Source organism: Natator depressus, chromosome 2 (assembly GCF_965152275.1).
Source record: "Natator depressus isolate rNatDep1 chromosome 2, rNatDep2.hap1, whole genome shotgun sequence".
NCBI lineage: Eukaryota > Metazoa > Chordata > Testudines > Cheloniidae > Natator > Natator depressus.
The window spans coordinates 44490676-44514282 of record NC_134235.1 but is presented as its reverse complement, the minus strand read 5'-3'; the positions used below and the strand labels follow the sequence as shown (position 1 = coordinate 44514282).

The 23607-nt window shown below is 41.7% G+C and overlaps 1 protein-coding gene across 1 annotated transcript in view; it reads left to right on the top strand.

The window, feature by feature from the left end:
• Nucleotides 1–23607, top strand: part of SLC26A7 (solute carrier family 26 member 7) — a 158258-nt gene that overhangs the window by 25951 nt on the left and 108700 nt on the right. The window contains exon 3 of the mRNA XM_074944113.1: nt 10174–10469. Coding sequence (XP_074800214.1) covers nt 10277–10469 — 193 coding nt within the window. The 5' untranslated portion in view covers nt 10174–10276. The remainder of the gene's footprint in view (nt 1–10173; nt 10470–23607) is intronic.

The following is a 23607-nucleotide window of genomic DNA, read 5'->3' as shown; positions in this document are numbered from 1 at the left end:
CTACTCTCTGATTCCATCTGTCGTTGTGGTTAGTGTGTTGGCAAGCTACTTAACATATTAGATTCCTGGGTACAATTGCAGTCTCACAGCTGCAGTAACAGCCATGGACTAGCTCTGCAGCTGAGATTATGGGAGGATTCTTTTACTCCTACAGCTTTTCCTCTGTAGCAACACCCAATGCACAGCACAGAATTTGGATAGAGAGCATTTGAATCTTAAGAATAAATTGATGAAAATGGCAAGTCAGAGCTAAAATAGGAAATGGAAAGGATCTCTTGTTGGGTAGAACAACCTCCGTCAAAGTGAAGACTCTCCCAGAAGTGTTTGTTTCAGGTATAACCTCACCAGTAAGTCTTGTGGCCTTGTGTAAGTCTTGAGAAATGTGGTAAGTCTTATCAAGCCCATTGTGGGAGATGTGCCCTCTCTGATAAACAGAATTATTTTGGGGTCCTAACAACTTGACTTCAAGGTAATGAAAATCAGTTGTAGGGACAGATATAGCTGGTGGAAAATATAGTGTTGCTGTTAAGATATTTGTTGTGGCTTGCCCAGGGTAGACATACAAATGGAGTTCTCTGCTCACACCCATTTTGGGGCTGACTAAAAGGATTTGGTGTACAGTTGCCAAGAAGTTAACAGTGTTCACATCCCTCTTCTTCTATCAGGAGAAACCCTGGGCGTTTACCAAATGTGAACCAGTCCACAGCATTTGTGGAGCCAGTGGACTAAGGTCAATGGAGCAGCTTTTTAGGAGAATCAAGGAAACACCTGAAGGTCTGGACCAGTGGCTTGCAAAGCAGGGTGGTTTTTGATTGAGACAGTCTAGACTAAAGGTTGGATAATTATTTGAGGGTGTGTTTTCCCTTTATTAGTCCTGTAGCACCTAGGAGCCCTAGTCATGGACCAGAATCCCATTGTGCTTGGCATGAGTAACATCATTATTAAACCACAACAAACAGAGAGCAAAAAATGGTCCCTGTACTGAAGAGTTTACAAGCTGAATAAACCAGACAGTGTGGGGGAAGAGACATAACACACAAGCAAAGTGAACGAGATGATAGCGACAAATGTCTGTTGTGCTAGTTCCAGGATTATTTTTGGTGGGTTAAGGTAAGAGGGGATCAGCTAAAGGGAAGGGAGAAGGGACACTGAATGGAAGGAGGCTGAGGGGGGCCAGGGCAGGGGAGAAAAGGGTGAGAGGAGTGAAGCTGAGGTGAAGAGAAAGAGACTGTGAAGGAGGGGGAAGGTTGGAGCAAATAGCTAATCAGCACAGGGCAGAGAAAGTCCAGCCAAATCTGTAGAAAGTTCTCTCTGTGTCCGGAGGTGCCTGCTTTGGCTGCTTCTGCCCTTACAGGCTGGCTGGAGTCTCTGGCTGACTCCTTTTTGCAGCTTTCTCCCAAGCCCACATGGCAGGGTGGAAGGGGCCACTCACCTGGATTTGGAAGGTGAGCTTTGGCTGAGGGTGCGGGCTCCGAGTGGGGGGTCCAGGCTCTGGGGTGGGGCTGCAGATGAGGGGTTTGGGGTGTAGGAGGGTGTTCTGGGCTGGGACTGAGGGGTTCAGAGGGTGGGAGGGGGATTAGGGCTGGGGCAAGATGTTGGGGCATGGGACGGGGTTAGGGGTGCAGGATCTGGGTGGTGCTTACCTCTGGAAACTCCCGGAAGCAGTGGCATGTCCCCCCTCTGGCTCCTAGGCGGAGGTGCAGACAGGTGGCTCTGCATGCTCCTTCGTCTGCAAGTGCCACCCCTGGAGCTCCCATTGGCTGTGGTTCTTAGCCAATGGGTGCTGCAGAACTGGCGCTTGGGGCGGAGGCAGTGCACAGAGCCCCCTGGCTACCCCACGCCTACGAGCTGGAGGTGGGACATCCCGCTGGTTCCGGGAGCTGCGCGGAGCCATGGCAGGCAGGGAGCCTGCCTTAGTGCTGCTGACCAGACTTTTAATGGCCCGGAGCCTTTTGAGGGTCCCTTTTCGACCGGGTGTTCCGATTGGAAACTGGACACCTGGCAACCCTATCCACTTTGGGCTGCGAGCGTTTTCATCTCTGCCTTGCCTCTGATTTATGCTACATGGGAGACGGGAGGGTTCAGCTTTAGTTTACACTAGGGACTGTTTACAGGTGGCTCACTAGTAGACATTTAAGGCAACTACTGCATCATCAGATTTTCTATCTTTCCTGGTGTTTCAACGCCATCTGCTTATGGGCTCTACTGCCTTCTCAAAGGCCTATAAGTAGAGTTGTAGCTGTTTTCCTGCTGCTCATTTTGGTCCAGTGGCAGAGTTCCTGTTACTTTGTATGAGATACTTAGCAGTGAATGTGACTGATATCTTGCTAGTCTTACAGCAGGTCAGCTCTCTGTAACTATCTTTAATTTCTCTTGACTTGCTCAGCAATGAATGCATTTGCAATATATTAAGTAAGTCTCTTTTAGCAAGTATCAAACTTCAGTTTCTACATACGATGCCGTTTAATTATACAGCTAATATTGCCGAGTTTAGAGAACCTTGTTTATAGAGCCAACCACTGTGGACACTGTCCTTGTGATCCTATTCATACAGCATAATCAACACTAATGTACCTAACAAAACCACTGGATGTCACTGTTGCTTCATGCAGTGTTGTAGCTGTGTTGGTCCCAGGATATTAGAGACAAAGGGGGTGATGTAATATCTGTTATTGGACCAACTTCTGTTGGGGGGCGGGGTGTGAGAGAGAGAGAGAGAGAGACAGGCTTTCAAGCTTACTCAGAGCCCTTCTTTGGGGCCTGGAGGAGACAACCTGAAGAAGAGTTCTGTGTTAGTTTGAAAGCTTGTTTCTCTGACCAACAGAAGTTGGCCAATAAAAGATATTACCTCACCCATTGTTGCTTCACACAGTTATTGAAAAATGCAACATAATTAACCTAGCAATGTGGAAAATCTTGTTTAGAGACAAGCCTAGGGTGACCAGCTAGCAAGTGTGAAAAATCGGGACAGGGGTGAGGGGTAATAGGCACCTCTGTAAGAAAAAGCCCCAAATATCGTGACATCTGTTCACCCTAGACAAGGCTAAGCCATAAAGTCACATCAGGACCTGAACTTTTCCACAATCAGGCTGGTTGGATCTGGGTTTTTGTTGTGGGCCGTTCTCTAGGTTTCATGGCAGATCTTGAAGTATTGTATGGTGAAGGGGCTGTTTTATCTTTCAGTGAAATCTTTTCTTTCAGGGGTTTGGGATTTCATTAATTATATATTGTTAGGGTCAAATTTAACAATGTATAATGTTTTGGTCCAGAGGCATTTTTCAGGATACATGTTATTAAAAACAGGTTTCATTTATTTTCGTAGAGTTGTCCAAATAAATAAATTTGGATGTTTTGGAGCTAGTGGATTATGTAGGCTTTCAGTACACAGATATAAATAGAGAAATAGAAGACTGCATACAGTTTTTGATAGCAGCTATGAGCATGTGTAAATAGCTGGAACTTCATTTGCTTAGTTCAATGTTCTATATAGTACATGTGATCTATAACATTTTTTCCCTGCATGGACTTCAAGTTCATTCAGTAAATGTTTAATATTTTTAAAAGTACTAATTTTGTCATGGCTTTTCTGTTGCTCCATTTTTCAGTGTTCTGTTGTAAGCATGCCAGTAGGTTGTGTAGTGCTCTATCATATGCTTCAGCCTGAATGTTGGGGTTGTGCAAACTGTTTGACTTGAACTGGAAAAGTATTTGATCAGCCTTGGCTGAATTCAGCTTTCATTCTCGAAACTGCCTGTGGTTGGTTAAACTTATTTTGTGTCTGCGAACTGTCCTTCAAAGCTTTTTTTAGAATCCTTTACCTTCGTCCATGAATATTGGTGGCTGCTGTTTGGTAAATATAGAGTGCAAATTTTCTTCTTGGGAAAAGTTACAATGGGCAAGTCATGTTAATGTCTAGCAAGTGACTCTTCCTACCTCTGGTGGTAATAAAATCTGTAAACTACATTCAGACCCTTGTGACTGAACATCAGCATGTAACAACCTGTTGAACTTGAACTTGCCTGTGAGATTGCACCCACATTCCACCATGGGTGAATCAAGTTAATTCAAACACAAATTGTTTCAAGGGCCTGCAAACCAGTTTTGACACACAAGAGCTTCCTACGCAAGTTATTCCCATGTAGAGGAGTCACTTATAAGTCACTCTTTTCCTGGGATTCTTTTTTGGGAGTGATGTGTTGGGTTCTCCCATTCCGTAGCAGAGCCAGATTATCACTTCCCCTAAACCCATGTATCCCCCAGCCAAGAGATTTATGCAGATCTTGGGGATCTGCTGGAGGTAAGGGCCATACTCACCGAGGTACTCTGTCTCTCCAAGAACTTGTTCTGAACTAAATATGAAGAGTTCCCCAGATCTAGTTATAATGCATTCATTTTTTTCCTCTTTGTGTACAATCTGTGTTCTGTGTTACCTATACTGACACTGTATACAACATTATACATGCTGTGCAATATTAGAATCCATGCTACTGTATGTTATACAGAAAAAGAATTATCTGATCACTTGAAAGAGGGGCTGTACAGTGCATAAAATGACCATAAAAGCTTTTTGAATGTAACACAGTGTTACAATAGCACATGCAGCTTAACTTAAACCTACAAAAGCAAAGGCACTCAAATATAAGTCTGCCATTTTGTCCTTCAGTGACCCTAAGAACTGCATCTTATATACCATGGGCTCTCTTGGGAAGGCAGGAACCTTGCAACACTGGTTCTTCTACATTAGGAGGTACAGTATGAAGGAACTGCATGGCTTGAGGCTAAATAATTAATGGCAGCCTTTTAACATGGAATTTCTTTGTTGTTTTTGTTTTCTGGTGTGTATTTAAGTTAGGACATTATTATTTATCATATTATGATTTTGGAGTGATGTTTTAAAATGCTTCTTATTTATTTGTGATCTAAATACTTTTGTAGTGATTTTTTGCCATTGGGTATACCTAAGTTTTAAGCATAGATTTATTTTCATCTAGACATCCAGACTCCTGGCCTATAGTAGGGCTGGCCAGAAAACTCTTCTGTTTTGAGGTTGATTTTCATTTTGGATTGCAATAAAACTGAGACCTTTCCAAATACAAGGGAGATCAACAGTGACCCTATGGGATGGGAGAGATCCAGGTTTAAGTCCCTACTCCAAAGCAGACAAATCATGGATTTGAACCTGGGTCTCTCAAATCTCAGGTGAGTGGTCTAATCACCACACTACTGGCTATTCTGGGGTTGGGAGGTCAGGCTCTGTATCTCCCCTCAGAAATGAAATTCCATCCTGGACCTGAGAAACCTTCCAGACAGAATTTTCATGAAAACTGATATGTTTCCATGAACTATTTTGGTTTCACTGGAAAAAAAAATTAGTTGAAATTTAGCTCTAGTCTGTGGAGAGGGCTCTGGTATGTTGCCATTCTTAGTGTCATTCTTATTATTGCCTCCAGTGAAAGAGGTACTTTAGTGTGCTCAGGGTGACTAACAAGGACAGTATTGTTAGGATGAATCCTGATATAATCCATCTTCTACTCCTGAAAAGTAAATCCCTGCAGTAAAATCCAGTTTCTATTAAAATTCGACATTTGCCCTGGAACTCAAAATTCTCATGAAAAGACTCTATTTTCTCTCTTCTTGACCCAAGGAGTTCAGTCATCCTCTAGCCAACTATGTTTATTTTCCAGAATTAAATTCAAAACTGTAGTTACGTTCCTGAAAAATGCTACTTTAAGTGAAACGATGTTAAGTGAATCCAATTTCCCCATAAGAATTAATGTAAACAACGGGGGTTAGGTTCCAGGGAAATTTTTTTCGCCAGACAAAAGATTATATTTTATATATATATGTATACACACACACACACATATACACAGTATAAGTTTTAAACAATTTAATACTGTACACAGCAATGATGATTGTGAAGCTTGGTTGAGGTAGTGGTTGGAAGAGGGTCAGAGGTTGGAAGAGGGTGGGGTATTTCCCAGGGAATGCCTTACTGCTAATTGATGAACTAGCACTCGGCTGAGCCCTCAAGGGTTAACACATTGTCGTTAATGTAGCCTCACACTCTACAAGGCCGCACAAATGGAGGGAGGGGAGACAGCATGGCAGACAGATTCACACACTTCGTGTGTGTGAGAGAGAGAGAGACAGGTGTTACCCCTTTAAGTACGCTGACCCCACTCTAAGTACATTGCCTTTTTAAGTAGATCAGCAAGCTGAGACAGCAGCTGCTGCCAGCAAGCTCCCTCTATCATGAGCCCTGTTGTGTCCTCCCCTGCTCTTGGAGATAGGGTACAGGAACGGGAGGAGGGGGACACCCTGACATTAGCACCACTCTTCCCCCCTGGCCCTGCACAGCAAGCAGGAGCTCCCAGGAGCAGCTCCAAGGCAGAGGGCAGGAGCAGCACATGGCAGTGGTGGGAGGGACAGCTGAACTGCCCAGCAATTGATAGCCTGCTGGGTGGCTATGCACAGGGAACTATATATACGCCTCTACCCCGATATAACACGACCCGATATAACACAAATTTGGATATAACGCAGTAAAGCAGCGCTCTGGGGGTTGGGGCTGCGTGCTCTGGCGGATCAGCGCGTCACTGTGTCTGGCTCCGACACGCTGCTCTGAGCGGCGAATTAAAGGTGCTGGGCCAGGGCAGAGGGGTTGAATAAGGGGCAGAGGGTCTCGGGGGGCGGTCAGGGAGCAGGGGGAGTTGGATGGTTCTGGGGGCGGGGCGGTTAGGGGACGGGGAATGGGGGCGTTGGATAGGGCGTGAGAGTCCCGGGGGGCCTGTCAGGGGGCGGGTGTGTGGATAGGCGTCGGGGCAGTCAGGGGACAGTGGAGTTGTGGGGGTGGGATCCGGGGGGTGATTAGGGACGGGGGGAGGTCTCTGGAAGGGGCGTCAGGGGACAAGGAGCAGGGGGACTTAGACAGGGGGTGGGGTCTTGGGAGGGGTGGTTGGGGCGGGGGGTCTCTGGAGGGGGTAGTCAGGGGACAAAGAGCGGAGGGGTTGGATGGGTCAGGGGTTCTGAGGGGTCAGTCAGGGGGCGGGAAGTGACTATTAATAATGGAAATGCTCGAGGCCAAAGCAAGTTCGATATAATGCAGTTTCACCTATAACGTGGTAAGATTTTTTTGGCTCCCGAGGACCGCGTTATATCGGGGTAGAGGTGTACATATATATACACACACACATATAGACAAACCCCATTCCATGTTATTGATGATGGACAAAAGTTTGTTATTTTGTTAATGATCCAAAAGATCAGATACATATCCAAACTAGCCAAATCTAATGGCTCTGCAAACATGAGACTGGAAAATCTCAAAAACTGGGTTTCTCAAAATGTTTCAGCACTTTGGTGTCAAAGGGTTAAGGAGTGGGAAGTGTGATCTTGATTTGAATTGGTTCTTCCACTCCCCAGAGCTTGTATGAGTGTTTCAAAATATCCGTGGACACTGTTGAGTTGCAACTATTTCTACATTTAGATTTGCATTCATATTTCTATGTGTATGAATAGATATCTCTCTCTCACACACAGACACACAAATACTAGGGGTTTTTTGTTTAGTAAATGTTACAATTAGACATGCGGAATCTTGCATCAAAATTAAAGAACAATTGGGTGCCTCAAGCTGTGGATTTGAGGATTTCTACCTGCTTTTTACCATGTGAAAACAAGGAAAGGACTAGGTTGTGAATCTCTGACCTGACCTTTTAGATGAGTTAGTGAATGTAAAGACTTCAGTCCCAGAAGTCTTTGTATGGTGTGAACAGGAAGCACAAAGTGGTTGTGCTCCAGTGCAACTGTGAGTAGATGCCATATATGGGTGCACGAATGGTTAATCAGTAAATGTCTACTGCACTGAGCAGAAATAACAGTCATTTCCCATTGCACGATTATTCCCTTCCTCAGAAAGTATATAAAATAAAAAAGGGGCAGGGCAGAGAATGGGCATGTCTGGATTAACTTTAACATTGATTTTTCCATATGAATGAGGAATTAATTAAACACTCTCCTCCCTGAACTCACCCTTTCTCCTGGCAATAACTTTGAGGCTGTCCAGCATTTGAGGCTCATTAGTGTAGGGTTGTGATTCCTTGCTTTCTTTTGTGCTCGTTACTTTTTCCCATATGCTTTTAAATGCAAAGTACTCATGTGGAGTGTTGTCAGATGAAGTCCAAAGTTTGACTACCTTTTTTTTTAAAGTTTTGTGTGAAGAATCAACTGTTGTTTGAGCTTTTATATATGTATAATTTTATAGCTGGCCCTTGGATCTCCTAGGCTGACACAGCATTGCTGTAATATTTTGGTCATGGTACATATCGACAGTGTGATTGAAAGAATATCATATAACAAAAAATCCAGTTAGATTGCAGTTCAAATAAAAACATAATATACTACAAAATCTGAATTGTTATAGAATCTGGAAGTTTAGTACAGTGCTTAACAGTGATAAAAATTAAACACACAGACAACAGAAACAGAGTGTGGCAGTGTGGATTAAAGAAACAACTATATTAGTTTTATTTAGAAGATGAATGAGGCCACTTTTGGACCCAGTCAGGCTTAATCTTATGCATGTGAATAATATCATTGACTTGAACATCAAGCTCATGCTTAAATATTGGTAAGATCGGGGCTTTGGATTCCTGTGCACAATTCAGTGTTGAAAGAACATCAAGTGTTCAAAAATCATGAGTCAAGCCCCACAATATCATGAGATTTACTTAAAAATCAGGAGGTTGTACAAGATAGTAAAATCAGAGTTCTGTTTGTTTGCCGTCTGTTTGTTTGCCATCTGTAGGGATCACTTTTCAAAGATTTCCTCCATAATCGCGAGGCCTAGAAACCTACTTCTGCTTTTTTAAATTAAGGCTGAAATCTTCCCATACTAATATGATTCAAGGAGCTGGCGATTTAAGAAGAACACCAAATAGTGCAAAACTCACAATCAAATCACAAGAGTTGGCAACACTGCAGTGTTGTTCCCCTTAGTTTGCAAGCGCTGTCTAAAAAGAAGTGGAAAATATGTGTGAGAGATCATTTGGAATGCCACAGAGACTCCAGAATGAAGATGGAAAGAACAGGCCTCATTGGTTATACACCTTGTACTCATACTTTGCTACTGAACTGTTGCTTAATATATTGTCTCTCTAGTTTGCACTACCTATACATGCAGACTGTATTTTTTTCATAAGAATGCCATTGTTTCCCTGCTCTAGTGGAGCCAGTGTAACGCACAAAACATTTAAATGTCTGGACACTTATATTGCTATCTTCCTCATCACTGTGGTATCTGTGCACCTGAAACAAGGGGTATGAATTTATTGTAAGATAAGAAGGTATTTTATGTACTGTCTCAGTAGAGAGAGTATGTGTCAAATAAACTGCCAGGAGCAGCAATAGAAGATAACCGAATGAATAGTTGTAAAAAGGAGCTGGAGACACAAGTATTATTGTCACTGTGCAGCTGGAACTGATAGTTTGCAAATCTTCCACAGTGTAGTATGAATTTTGTTATCCTACCTATCGCTGGTTTAATCTGACCCTTCAGTTTATTTTTAAGAACTGTTTTTTTTCAGCGCTTTTTTACAGTGACCAGAAGCTTAATGCTTAACTTTCTCTCTCTGAACTATTGCTTTGATTAAGGTATCATATAGCAGCAAACGTAAGAAATGAATACTGCAAAACTTATGCAACATGTTTGGTAACTTAAATGTAGTTAGCGCTTAATGCATGGCGAATACATGCCTCTGAGTGCAGAGAGAAGGGTTTTGTGTGCATTTTCCTCACAAGAGAGCATAAAGCTGTTTTCTGTGTGGTTGTCAGGGAGAGGCTTGTCTGGCTGGACGCTTCCTGGTTGTATTAGCATAACCCAGCCCACATTGAACATACGCCCAGTACTACCTCATTTTACCACTGGCCTGAGGCCAAAAGCAAAAGCACTACAGTGAATAGAAGGGGGGAAATTACAGAGAAGAGAATCATAAACTTACCTAAGAGTAGACCAAATTTCCAAAAAGAGAAGAAAATGTTATATTTAATATGAATAGTCTTTCCCTTTCAGATGGCTATTTACAAGGTTAAAAGCAAACCTACTTATCACGTATATTGAATACAAGAGAACAGCTGCAGAATGTAAGTGCTTCTGTTCATCTCTTTCTATAGCTTTGAAACTGAAAACTCTCAGAAGAAGAACTGAAGACTGGCACTGAACAGGATAATTCTGCAGTGATAATTTGTTAAGAAGAAACTTTGGGGGAGATAAAGCATGGCAGGGGCAAAAAGGAGAAAGAAAAGTGTAGTGTGGAGGAAGATCCATGCTCTTCGCTGTGAAGATATCAAACTGTGGTGTGTAAGAAGGCTGCCTATTTTGAAGTGGGCACCCAGTTACAATTTGAAGGAAAACTTGATTCCTGATACAGTCTCTGGGATGATGCTGGCAATTCAACAGGTACCTCAAGGTACAGTAATACATCTGATTTTCACATTTTAAGTAGCTTTAGTCAGACCATTGTCACTTTTCAGTAGAGTTTTTATTTCTTGCTTCTTAGTGTTACAATGAAGCATGGGTTAAAAAAAAAAACTAGAAAAAAAGAATTGTACATTTTAATTAGACCCAATGTAATGGGATGTGTAGGAGAGAGTTTTTTACATCCCTCACTTTTTATACATCGTAAACGAACATCATTTCTTGTTTTTGACCAAGGTCTGTGAACAGGGGATTAATGTTACTATGTACCTATCACTTTGACAGTAACACAAGACATATTGCAGCGTATGAGAGACCAGTGACACAAGGATGAATGCCGGTGTTATGCAATGTATACCAGTGTAACTGGCCATCACTTCCCACTTTCAAATCAGGAACAAACAAAGAGCTACAAAATAACTTTGTGTCTTGAAATGTTGTTTTGTTTTAGATGTAAGCATCAATATTACACAATTACCTGTAGGAGCCTTGAGAACTGCAGTAAACAAGTCACAAAACATTGCATACATAAAAAAGGGTCTCTGCCAAAGCTATTATCTGCAGACAGGATCCTGTATTCATGGAGAGCTTGTGATTTCAGCGTGTATGTTGGTCTAATGAGATGTACTGTATCACATTACCTATTGCATCTCCCTTTCCAGCACTAATATAAACTAGGGGTGGAGCTGTAGTCTATTTTGGTAGCCATAGGTAAGTAATGCCAATCTGGATTTATCTGGTGATTTTACGGGTGAAAAGTACAAACTAATGAATGATTCCAGAGAAATAAAGTCTTCTATCTATCTAACATCATTGTGCCCAGCCTTAGGCAACACTTTATACCTGTCTCTGGTAAATGCCATGTTATTTTCTTGCCTGCCCAAAATGGACTCTCTAGCTACTTCTCTGATGCACAGTATAGATGTTATTTCTTTACAGTGTCGCAGAATGGCTAGCCTTAACTATCATTCATGCTGCTCAATTATAAGCACTTCTTTAATTGAATTATTCTGTAGCTGGAACCAACCGGTTTGTGTAAGTATTTGTGCTTTTAGGGTAATTGGGAACATCTGCATTGGCATGATTTAACTTTAAGAACCTTAATACTGTAAAAGAACAGGAGTACTTGTACTATAAGTATATAATTTCACTGGTATAGTCTTATACAATTGTAATGAAAATGCCACTAATATCAATATGTTAAACTCCAAAAAAAATCAAATTTGGGACAATTATACATTACTAGTAGTTTTATCCAGCATTATCTTAATTGAATCTGGTTCCCAAATATGATTTAACTTACAAAATAAAATTTTAAAAAGCTCAGGTGATGCTGGAAAAATGCTGCATTTCCAGATTATTCCATCTTGACTGTTATGTAATCTAGAAACAATGTGATACAACTTTAAATTAATCCTGTTGCTTAAAACCAACAAACAAAAAACCTCAAACTTCATCCTCCCCATACAAAACAAAACAACTCACAAATAAAATTTGAGAATAAATTGTCTTTCTTTTTTGACATCAAAGGTGTCCATTTTGCTTGAAACTATTTTGAGTGTGTGTGTGTGTGAGGGAGAGAGAGAGAGAGAAATATATTTTCAGACTTTTTGCACCCAGTCTTCTCATAGCATTGCATCTCTTGTCTGGTACTGGGACTATACTTTAACATTAATCAGAGATTAGGAATAGACAGAAAAAAAGAACCAATCCAGTTTGCTGTATAGCATGAAGAAGAAGAGAGTACAAATCTTGTAAGCCTTATGTGCATGGGGTTCTTTTCTTATAATACAAGAACAAAGAGTTATTTGGTGAAAATGAAAGCAGCAAATTTAAAATGGTTAAAAGCAATTAAATTTATAAACAACTGATAATTGACAGATGGAACTCACTGCCACAAGATATTGAGGCTAAAAGCCTAGTGTGATTCAAAAAAGGATGAGCTATTTATATGGATATTGAGATTATCCTGTAGTTATTTTAGATGGGATAAAATATTTTTAAGGGTTAGATGCCCTCAAGTTTCAGGGCATAAATCAACCACTAGCTTGACAGTTGTCCACGATGGGAATTTTTGTGCCTTTCTTCTAAATCATTGGATGTGGCCTTGTTCAGAGACAAGATACTAGAGGGACTAGAGGGAGGACTGTTCTTATCCGGTGTGACTGTTCCTGAGTTCCTATGTCTGAACAAAATGTCAGGCAACATGGCCATTATCTCTTTGTTAGGGGTAGGAGAATAAGAAGAAAGGAAGTCATTGTCCTTGCATCATGTTTCACAGCTCAAACTACAAAGATAATGCTCAGAGTTAAGGCTATGATTTAGTCATGGGTATTTATAGTATAAGTCATGAACAGGGCATGGGCAGTAAACAAAAATTCATGGCCCTGTCACCTGTTCATGACTTATACTATAAATACCCCTGACTGAATCTCGGGGGGGGGGGGGGCGGAGTACCGGGGGGAACTGCTGGGGCGGTGTGCAGCACTGCTGGGGGGTGGGGACTGGGGGGCTGCTGCTGGGGGGGCCCCCGGGGCCGGCAGCACTAGCTGCCAGGGGCTGCTGAGCAGTGGCAGCTCTGGCTGCCCAGGAACTGCTGCCCAAGGCCACCTGAGCAGAGGCAATGTGGCTGGCCCTGGAGCTGCTCCAGCAGCAGCTGGTGCAGCTGGCTGCAGGGCTGCCCAAGCGGCTGGCTGCAGAGCTGCTCCAGCAAAGGCAGGTGGGTTGTCCCTGGGGTCATCTGAGCAGCGGGCCCCGGAGCCAGCTGCTTGGGCAGACCTGGGATCAGCCACCACTGGCAGCTGCAGAAGTCCGTGACAGACACGGAGCCCTACTCGTAGTGAGTTATTCTTCCTACAGTATTTTGAAACCATTTGGATAGAGTTGCAATTCAATAGCAATTTTTGCTATTGCTATCTGCTTTATATAAAAGTATAAACTTAGGAGCAAGGAAAGAGAGAGAACAACAATTAACAGGTGCAGATAATGTATTGTGTGTGCTTTGATAGCGGCCGTTGTAGAGACAGTAAAATGTCCATCTCTGTGCATTTAATAGAGGACCAGAAGCAAAAAGACATTCCCCCCCTGCCAAAAACAAACAAACAAACCAACAACAAAAAACCCAACTGACCCTTCAGTCCACAGAGCAATCATCTTTCATGTCCTCTGTATATTTGTTGCTTTTTACTTTAGGTAGGATTTTAAGAGCTACAATCTAAATTTCAAACTACCCAGTGATTTTCGAGTGTCTCATTTTTGGGTGCCCAAATGAACCAGCTTATAGGTGACTGATATTCAGAGGGCAGGTACCCTGCATACTTCCCAAAGATCAGGCTGCATTAAGGTGTGTGAAGCTGGGCACTTGAAAGTGAGGCACCAGGACTCATAGATCACTTTGGAAAACTGTAGGCCTAAAATTTTCTCATAGACCATACCGATTGCACTGTGTATGTTTGTGTTTATATAGGGAGTTGTAGGGGTAACATCCAGAACTTAGAAAGAAATTACTTAGAGAAAGTTTTTTCCCCTTAATATTTGGTTTGGTTTACATTTTCGTGTTTTGTGGAAGAGGTGAGTTTTAGGAGCAACTTAAATTCAGTGGGAGATGGCTTGGCAAATTGGGATAAGGAGAGTGTTCTATACATAGGGGTGGTATCAAAAAAGGCACTAATAAGGCGTCGGAACTCATATCACTGACTTTACATTGCCTGCTCTCTGGCTTCCTCTGGGTGGATGGGATTCATCAAAGGCAGAGCCAGAGCATAATATGTTCTGGCAGTTCTGGCCCAGTGGAATAGTTCCTAAGAGATTGTTCCAGATAGTGTAAGTTCATACAGCCCTGAGGTGGCTTAGAGCCACCTTTGCCTCCCTGCTGCATCTCAGCACAAGTGAGGGTGGAGTTCAAAGTATCTTAAAATTAACCCCCCAAAAATCAAGCTTGTTGTGTGCCCTCACAAACAGCTGTTGAAGTGAACTCAGCAATAGGTCACTAGAAATCCCCCTGCTCAACCCTCACTGTGACAGAGCTGCAACATTTTGAGCTAGCTGTGGCCTTTTTGTTAAGTCACAGTAGAGAACATTGCAAAGTTCTATCTTCAGTGTCACAAGATGTGGAGCATGAAATCAGTTTGTGAAAGATGTGGCTGGAGTCCCGGGATGATGCTGAAGATGATTTAGACTAGTTTTGATGCTTGATTTTTCTGAAGTCAGCTTCTGCTTGAGAAATGTACCCAGAATGTAGACCAGACAAGCAGGTGAACAATTCTTATTAAAAGTTTGGAGGCCTAGAGAAAGGGCTCTCTTCTCTCATATCCTGTATTCTTGGTCTTGCTTAGGTTCAGATTCATTCTTAGATTTTCCTGATAGAACTGCTGTCATAAATATAAAGGGAAGGGTAAACACCTTTAAATCCCTCCTGGCCAGAGGAAAAACCCTTTCACCTGTAAAGGGTTAAGAAGCTAGGATAACCTCGCTGGCACCTGACCAAAATGACCAATGAGGAGACAAGATACTTTCAAAGCTGGAGGGGGGGAGAAACAAAGTTTCTCTCTGTCTGTGTGTTGCCTTTGCCGGGACCAGAGCAGGAATGCAGGTCAGAACTCCTGTAAAGAGTTAGTAAGCAATCTAGTTAGATATGCGTTAGATTCTCTTTTGTTTAAATGGCTCATAAAATAAGTTGTGCTGAATGGAATGTATATTCCTGTTTTTGTGTCTTTTTGTAACTGAAGGTTTTGCCTAGAGGGATTCTCTGTGTTTTAAATCTGATTACCCTGTAAGGTATTTACCATCCTGATTTTACAGAGGTGATTCTTTTACTTTAATTAATTAAAATTCTTCTTTTAAGAACCTGATTGCTTTTTCCTTGTTCTTAAGATCCAAGGGTTTGGGTCTGTGTTCACCTATGCAAATTGGTGAGGATTTTTATCCAGCCTTCCCCAGGAAAGGGGGTGTAGGGTTTGGGAGGATTTTGGGGGGGAAAGACGTTTCCAAGCGGGCTCTTTCCCTGTTATATATTTGTTAGACGCTTGGTGGTGGCAGCAATAAAGTCCAGGGGCAAAAGGTAAAATAGTTTGTACCTTGGGGAAGTTTTAACCTAAGCTGGTAAAAATAAGCTTAGGGGGTTTTTCATGCAGGTCCCCACATCTGTACCCTAGAGTTCAGAGTGGGGAAGGAACCTAGACAAGTGTGAAAACAACAAATATCACCCTTGTTGTCAAAGGAGATTAAGACATATGATTGGATGTCTAATGGTGTTATCTCATCCGTACTCTCTCTCAAAGATCTCCAACAGGCAACATATAGAACTGAAAATCATCATACTCAAGACCTATCCTTAAGGGAATATGTAATCTCTGCAAAGAATTTATCATCTAAGCTTGTTGCTTCAAGTAATGTTGGAATCAGTTCAGAACATTTCCAGTCATGCTCAACAAAATCTTCCCGCTGATGAAACAAAATCCATATGATCAGAAACTTTAAATGCCACTGTTAGACCCAATACTGCCAGCAAGGACAGGTATCCTGTGGCTATTGTGGCATACATATTGATCATTAGTGGCTGAGGAGGGCCAACTCAGCATATGTAATTTTAAAGACAGAGAGATTTTTATCCTATAGATCAGTGCTAGCCACAGGACACACTCGGCGATCACTACCACCTTCCCCAGTACTGTGGCCCAAACTGCCAGATCTTAATTCACCACTTGCAGAGAGGTTGTGTGAGAATTTTTAAGAACATAGGCTTCACCTCCACTTTTTTCAGAGCATGGAATCATCTCTGTCTTATTCTGCTATCTCCACTATGATTCAAAAAAGAGATATAATTGCTTTTAAAATAAACTGTCAGGAAAGGATCTGAATCCCAGGCTGTGGGATGAAGCCCATCACCTTAGCTCTAAGTCTGAATTGGCCTGAAATTCTCTCAGAAAGCCAAGGAACTTGAGACTTCATGATCTGGAAATAGGTCCTTAATTTGGCAATGTTTCTCAAAAATCTGGTACTCAAAATCTAGACAATAGATCATACTTCTCTGCCAATGTCATATCTACTGATTGCTGACAATCCAGGTGGCTGAAACTGTCAACAAAACTAAGGAGGGATGACAGATTATTCTTTGTGAATGTTTATTATAACCTATTAGTCAGCCTGTATTATCTATCCCCTTTTGTACCCTCACCCACCACACACTGCGAGCCTCTTACAGCTCTCACCTATAAAGCCCGCCTCTTTAACTAAGGTAATGCCTTCTGTTTCTGACAGTTTGTACCCTCATGTTCATCCTTTTTACAAGATTGTGACAAATTGTGTACGAAGTATACCTTGTGAGGTATCATTTGAAATCTCATAATCTGTTTAACATTTTTGTACTAGTAAAACGTGTGCCCACATTGTATGTAAAGTTATAATATTCTACTGTATGACTTTACTGAGACATGCTCCAAGTTTCAAAAGGCAGGCACAGACCAGTTCCTCAGAGACAAAAGGCAAACTGATGCCTCAGCCAGCTGTCAATAAAATCAAATGGACTATCAGCTGGTTAAGCGGCCATTCTTTGGAAGGAAGAAGAGTATGAGCAAGAAATTTACATTTTGGCAATGCAACAGCTGGAGTTTCCTGTGTAAACAGACTGGCTGTCATGTGAACTGCAGCTGGAGGTGATTCGCAAAGCGGAGGAAAAGATATAAAAATGAGGAACAGAGGCCCCAAATCACCTCTCTTCGCTCATCTCTATTCATTTGAAAGACAAAGGACATACCATTGAACTGGGCGAGAGGTCCTGGCTGAAGGAATCTAGCCAGACTTCTGTGAGCAGGTGGTGAGAAAAATCTTTATGCTCTAAGTTCACTTAGCTTGCTAAGTTAAGTATTAGTTTGCATTTTGTCTTTTATTTTTTGTAACCAGTTCTGACTTGTGCTTTGTTACTTGTAATCACTTAAAATCTATCTTTCTGTAGTTATTACATTTGTTTTATTGTTTTATCTAAAGCAGTGTGTGTTTGGATTGAAGTGCTTGGAAACCTCCATTTAAGATAACAGCGTTTGTGCATATCATTTTCTATTAATGAAATGATGGACTTTCTATGAGATTGTTTTGTCCAAAAGGAAAGAGCTGGGCAGTAGAAAACGCAAATTTCTGGGGACAAGTCTGGCACTGGGAATTTGATGGTGTCACTCTGTAATATAATTCATGAGTGGCTGGCTAGAAGCACTCATATAATTCAGTTTGGAGTGATTTTCCATGCTAGAGATTGTTTGTGAACAAGCCAGGAGTAGTTGTTCTTACTGCGAAGCAGTGTAAAAAGCACTCCAGGTTGGAGAATTGAGAGGGCACAGCTGTTCAGCAGTCCAGATTGTACCCTGGGGAATGTGACAGTGTTGAAGATTATGTAAATGGGATGCCACTTAATAAGTTAATTTTGAAGAGATAGTGAGAAATATGCTCTATGAGCAAGTTTGTCCTGCACATGATGCATCAGTCATCAGCAGCACCCTAATTCCTTATCCTCTTATTAAATTCAGAAGAGAGGATCAAAGTCATGGTTCTTTCTTGGCCTTCTGGTGCTACCCTGCCACACACAAAAAAAATTAATAATAAACTTGGGAAGGGTGAGACTGGACTCTCATTAATTGAAATGGCTAGTTTTTTATTTTCTACTTCTCTTGGGGATATTGGATTACCTCATTAAACATGGTGGTTGTGAGCATAGCTCCAGTATTCATTATCTCAAAACCACATAGGATAAGCAATAATTCCTAGCATGTCTAAATTCAGAAGTTTAAGGCTTAGCAAATGGCTCCTAATATGTATGGCTTACAACAGCATTTTGAATGAGCTCCTGCTTTTGGTAAAGGTCTGATCTAACACAGGCCTGACCTCTTCCCATTTGCATTCTGATCTTGGATTATGATATGTAGAGGGACCAAATGAGACAATAGAGTCAAATTTTGGATGACATGTAGTCATGCAGCTGAGTTCACCCCCTTTTCCCTCCCCCAAACAAATTAGATCCTGAAGGTATGCCTATGCACTGCAATAAAAAAAAAAACCTGTGGCTCCGAATCTCACAGTACTGGTTAGTTGGCTCATGTTGTGGGGCAAAACACTGCAATGTAGATGTTTGGGCTTGGGCTGGAGTCTGGGCTCTGAGACCCACCCTTCTTGTTGGGTTTTAGACTGTGGGCTCCAGCCTGAGCCTGAAAGTCTACACTGCAGTTTTAAGCATCAAAACCTGAACCCCACAAGCCCAAGTCAGCTGACTCGGGTCAGCTGCAACTGTGCCCTGGGTCTTTTATTGCAGTGTAGAGGTACCTAAATATCTCTCTTGAGGTTCTGATAACCGCAATCTCCTGCTAGCACCCCTTATAACTTGAGGCACTTCTGATTGAGCATGCACATGTCAGACTCCTCCTTCCTGCTGCCTACTTAATAATACTTTGCACTTTCCATCTGTGGATGTTGAAGCTCTTTACAAGCATTCGGTCTAACAGTCGAATGGCAAGGTGGTAAAGTATTATCCCCACTTTACAGTTGGGAAACCTGAAACATAGAAAGGTAAAGTGACTTGCATGAGGGTACACAGGTGGTTTTGCAGCAAAACCAAGAATAGAATCTATAGCCTGCCATTCCTAAGAGTTAGCCACATGACTACCCTTCCCCGTCAATACTCTTCCCTACAATAATTGGCAAATTTAGTGATATTTATAACTGTTAAAGAGGGAAAATTACCTCAGAAGATGAGTAGAAAACCAGTGGTATTTTATCTCTGGCTTCAGACTTTGTCTTGCCAAGATCATGACATTTCGTGGGATTCATAAAAAATATCACTTGTTTTGAGAATGGATCTGTCCACATGGTACACTGTTTATATGCATAAGCACTAAGAAGATGGGGAAATCACTTGTATGGCAGCATGTAGGTACAATATTTGGAGGACGTTCGTTTACAAATAAATCAAAATTTGGTACTAGGAGAACATTTCCTGTTATGGTGACAGTATAAGGATAGATTTTCATATGGAATTTACATGCAGCATTATATAGTTGTTGATTCTTCTGTGGCCATGGAAGGTTGCAGATCAGCTTCTTGTGCCCAGTTAAAGCATTCATTATACGCTTGTTGACTCTTCTGTGACCTTCTGTGGGCACGGAAGGTTGCAGATCAGCTGCTTGTGCTTAGTTAAAGCATTCATACCAAACTGAAAAAGGCTCCTGACACATAAGTTATCTTCCCTCTTATATGTGTGCCTGCTGAGATGAGCAAAAAATGTAACTGAAGTCTGTTCCTGGTTCATTTTGTTAATTTTTTTAATTAAAGTGAATTTAGTCTAGAGCTGGATTTACTGCTGAACAAATGAAATCACACACATTGACTGGAGACTCTGCCGTTAAAAAGGAGCTATACCTGGTTTCATGCATTCTGAACTCATGCTCCAGGTTTTGGAGGCATGGTGCCAGCATTAGTTTTTTTTTTCAGACCGCTGATGTAGGACCCCCAGCAGTGTTGTTTCAAAGGGTGATCTGTTGCCTAGGTTTTGCAGGCTCTTTCCTTAAGAGTTGACATAAATGTACGCAGAATGATTCACTTGAGTTAATCGGGTAAAATCATTGTGTTCCAGCATGTAAGAATGGGGTGAGGGGAAGACTTGTCTTGTAGATGCACAACTACAGTATGTGCAGATGAAGATGAATACGCTTCCTTGGAAGCAGAGCTAAAGAGTGTTGTAGCAGCCATGTAATTTACAGCCCAAGTGAGTATATTCCTTATGGAAGAAAAACTCTCACTTCTTACAAAGAGTAATGATCTGAGCCCAGAGTTATGAACGGTAGCACGTTAATATATATTTATCTACTACAGAGATTCACATTCATACAGATTCTCAGTGCATGCCCAGGGATGTAAAGGTCCGAGTTCCAGTGGACTAACAAAGTATTCAAAGGCTTCATGTCAGAGGTTGCTTTTGGCATTCAGGCGCCGTCTTGTGGTGACATCGGGTGACATGGCAACTTTGCTTCAGTTTCCTTCCTTCTTTGATGGACTTGTTGCTGTCTAGTAAGTTTTGTTACGACCACGGCCCTTCAGCTGAGTCATGGTAGTCTTCTCCCCTCTGTGTGCTAAAGAGTACAGTATGTCAGGAGACCAATTGCCCTAGATAAAGGGCTTAGAGTCCCTGGCCTCTTTGAGTGTGGCTCACTTGTTCAAGGTTTAACAAAAAAAAACCCTATTGGGTTTGAAAGGGGAACCCAGGTCCACTAATTCCTCTGGATTCGAGGCTAGGGACTCTGTATAAAGTGGTTGGTACCAATTTCTCCCATCCCCTTCCTGTTTTCCTGTCTTGCTTGCTACCATGCCTCTCTTACAGGCTGTTCTTCAGAGTCTCATCCTGGGGCCCTCTTCTCCTGGAAGTCCAGCTTCCTGGATGGCTTCTCACCAATCTGCAGCTGAACACTCCCACTCTCAGAAGCTCTTCAGCCTTTCTGGCAGCCATACCCTGCCCTTTGCCCTGCAGCCTTTTTATCTCCACAGCTGTTATGAGGCCACCAAACAACCCAGCTTGAGAAGGCAGTCAATTTCCCTGTGAATGATTTTATGGCTGTGACTGGGTGGGGTCTATACGCCCCAGGACCTCCTGCATGCATGACTCTGACTTCTTCAACTTTGACTGTGGGTAACATTGTTAAAAATGTGCACGTCCAGAGTGCCTCACATACCAGATATGTCATTCTGAAGCATTGCTCTTTCAACAGAACATCAGGGTGTGGTGGTTCAAGTGATGTGGCTGGTTCATGGAGCAACACTGGAGGTGCATCCAAGGAATACCACCATGTTCAGCAACAGTGAAAAAGTTAATAATCAAGCTGATTGGAAAATTCCATCAAAAATGAAACTGACAAAAAATTGAAATAATTTTTTCAATCTTCCCCCTTCTTCCCCCCGCCCCCCTGTTTTTTGATCAGTTCCATACCAAAAACAAAGGGGGAGGTAATTTTAGATGAAATGGACCATGAGACATAAAGACTCGTGTTATTGCAAGAAGGACACAAATGGGAGAACACACACCAACTACTACAGTGGAGCCTCTTTTACCTTTTTGCTGCTTTTCCTAGTGAAAAGGGCACTCCCTGAAATTCTTGTTTCACTTGATATTGTTTTTTCAAATATTAGTTACAGGGGCACTCAGATAGTTTGGTGTAAAATGTAGGAGTGGGATGAAACAGAAACTTACAAAATCTAATATGAATAGAAATGTTTTCTATTTTTTATTTCAATGAAAATCATTGTATGTTGGGATTCAAACATTTTCTTTTACTGTTTGGAACTCAAACATTAATGTAGGATTATGGTGAGATAGGAGAATAAGGAAATGAAACTGGCTCAACATAAACTTTAAACAAATCCAGCTAACTTTCACTGTCAACAACAAGCACGGCAAAATGCAAAAGCCAAATATCAGTCATCACTGATTCTGATCAATCCATAAATTACATTTTAAATTCTTTGTTTTAAACATCTAAGGTGATATGCATTGATAACTAAACGTTTTTTTAAAAAAATCTGATTTTTAAATGGATATTGTTCGTTTACATTTTGGTTTGGTTTCTGTTCCATTTTATAAATTTTAATCAACTTACATTCACCGCCTTGGAGATGTATGACAAACAATGTATTGCCACAAAGTAGGTCTTGTGACTTAGTTACAATAGAAAATATTACCATTGTTGTCATAACAATCCATGGTCACGTATTATAGAAGCAGAGTCAACAGTTAACTGTGTCATCATCAAGACAAAAATCTACATTTTTGCTTTCAAGTCACAGGCTTGTATGCTCAGTAATATAAAGGAGCAGCTCTGCTGATAAACAAGACAAATGTTGATGGAAAAATGAAGACAAAGTAGAAAACTAGTGCAGATTCTAAATTGCTCCCCAACTTGGCCCAGATCCGCCCAAGCCTAATGATCTTCCCAGGATACTGCAAAAACCATTGACTTGGTAGGGTTCATTTTGGGAAGGATGAAGGTATGATTTGGGTTTGGGAGGATTTTCTGGAGTTTTTCCATTTTTATTTGGGCCATCTGTGGTAAGTTGTTACGTAAAGTTGCTCACTGGGAGAGTTAATTAATTTGTATGTTAGTCATAATGCTGCTGGGTGGATATTGTAACTCTAATTATTAACAGTGTGCTCAGAGCTTTTCTATATATTATTTTTAATGTTAAATCTAAATAAATGATTTTATGGCTTCATACTCTTAATTTACATTAGAAAGCTAGGTCCAAAATGTAATGATAATCCTTTGTTTCCAGCCTTGCTACAAGAGGGAGGGGTTTTTTTAAGTTAAAATCAAGAGGCTTGTATTTGGGGTGAAATTCACCTCAGTGCAGAAGAGCCACACTAACCCCTATTCTTCTCTTCAGCTCTGTTTTAAGGGCTTAAGTACAGTTTAAGAGACGTAGAGAGCTTTGTATTTGTCCTCTGCACTGGGGTGAATTTCATCCTAATGATGAAATGTTATAGAATCATAGAATATCAGAGTTGGAAGGGACCTCTGGAGGTCATCTAGTCCAGCCCCCTGCCCAGAGCAGGACCAATCCCCAACGAAATCATCCCAGCCAGGGCTTTGTCAAGCCTGACCTTAAAAACTTCTAAGGAAGGGGATTCCACCACCTCCCTAGGTAACGCATTCCAGTGTTTCACCACCCTCCTAGTGAAAAAGTTTTTCCTAATATCCAACCTAAACCTCCCCCACTGCAACTTGAGACCATTACTCCTTGTCCTGTCATCTGCTATCACTGAGAATAGTCTAGATCCATCCTCTTTGGATCCACCTTTCAGGTAGTTAAAAGCAGCTATCAAATCTCCCCTCATTCTTATTTTCCGTAGACTAAACAATCCCAGTTCCCTCAGCCTCTCCTCATAAGTCATGTGTTCCAGACAACTAATCATCACTGTTGCCCTTTGCTGGACTCTCTCCAATTTTTCCACATCCTTCTTGTAGTGTGGGGCCCAAAACTAGACACAGTACTCCAGATGAGGCCTCACCAATGTCGAATAGAGGGGAACGATCACGTCCCTCGATCTGCTGGCAATGCCCCTACTTACACACCCCAAAATGCCATTGGCCTTCTTGGCAACA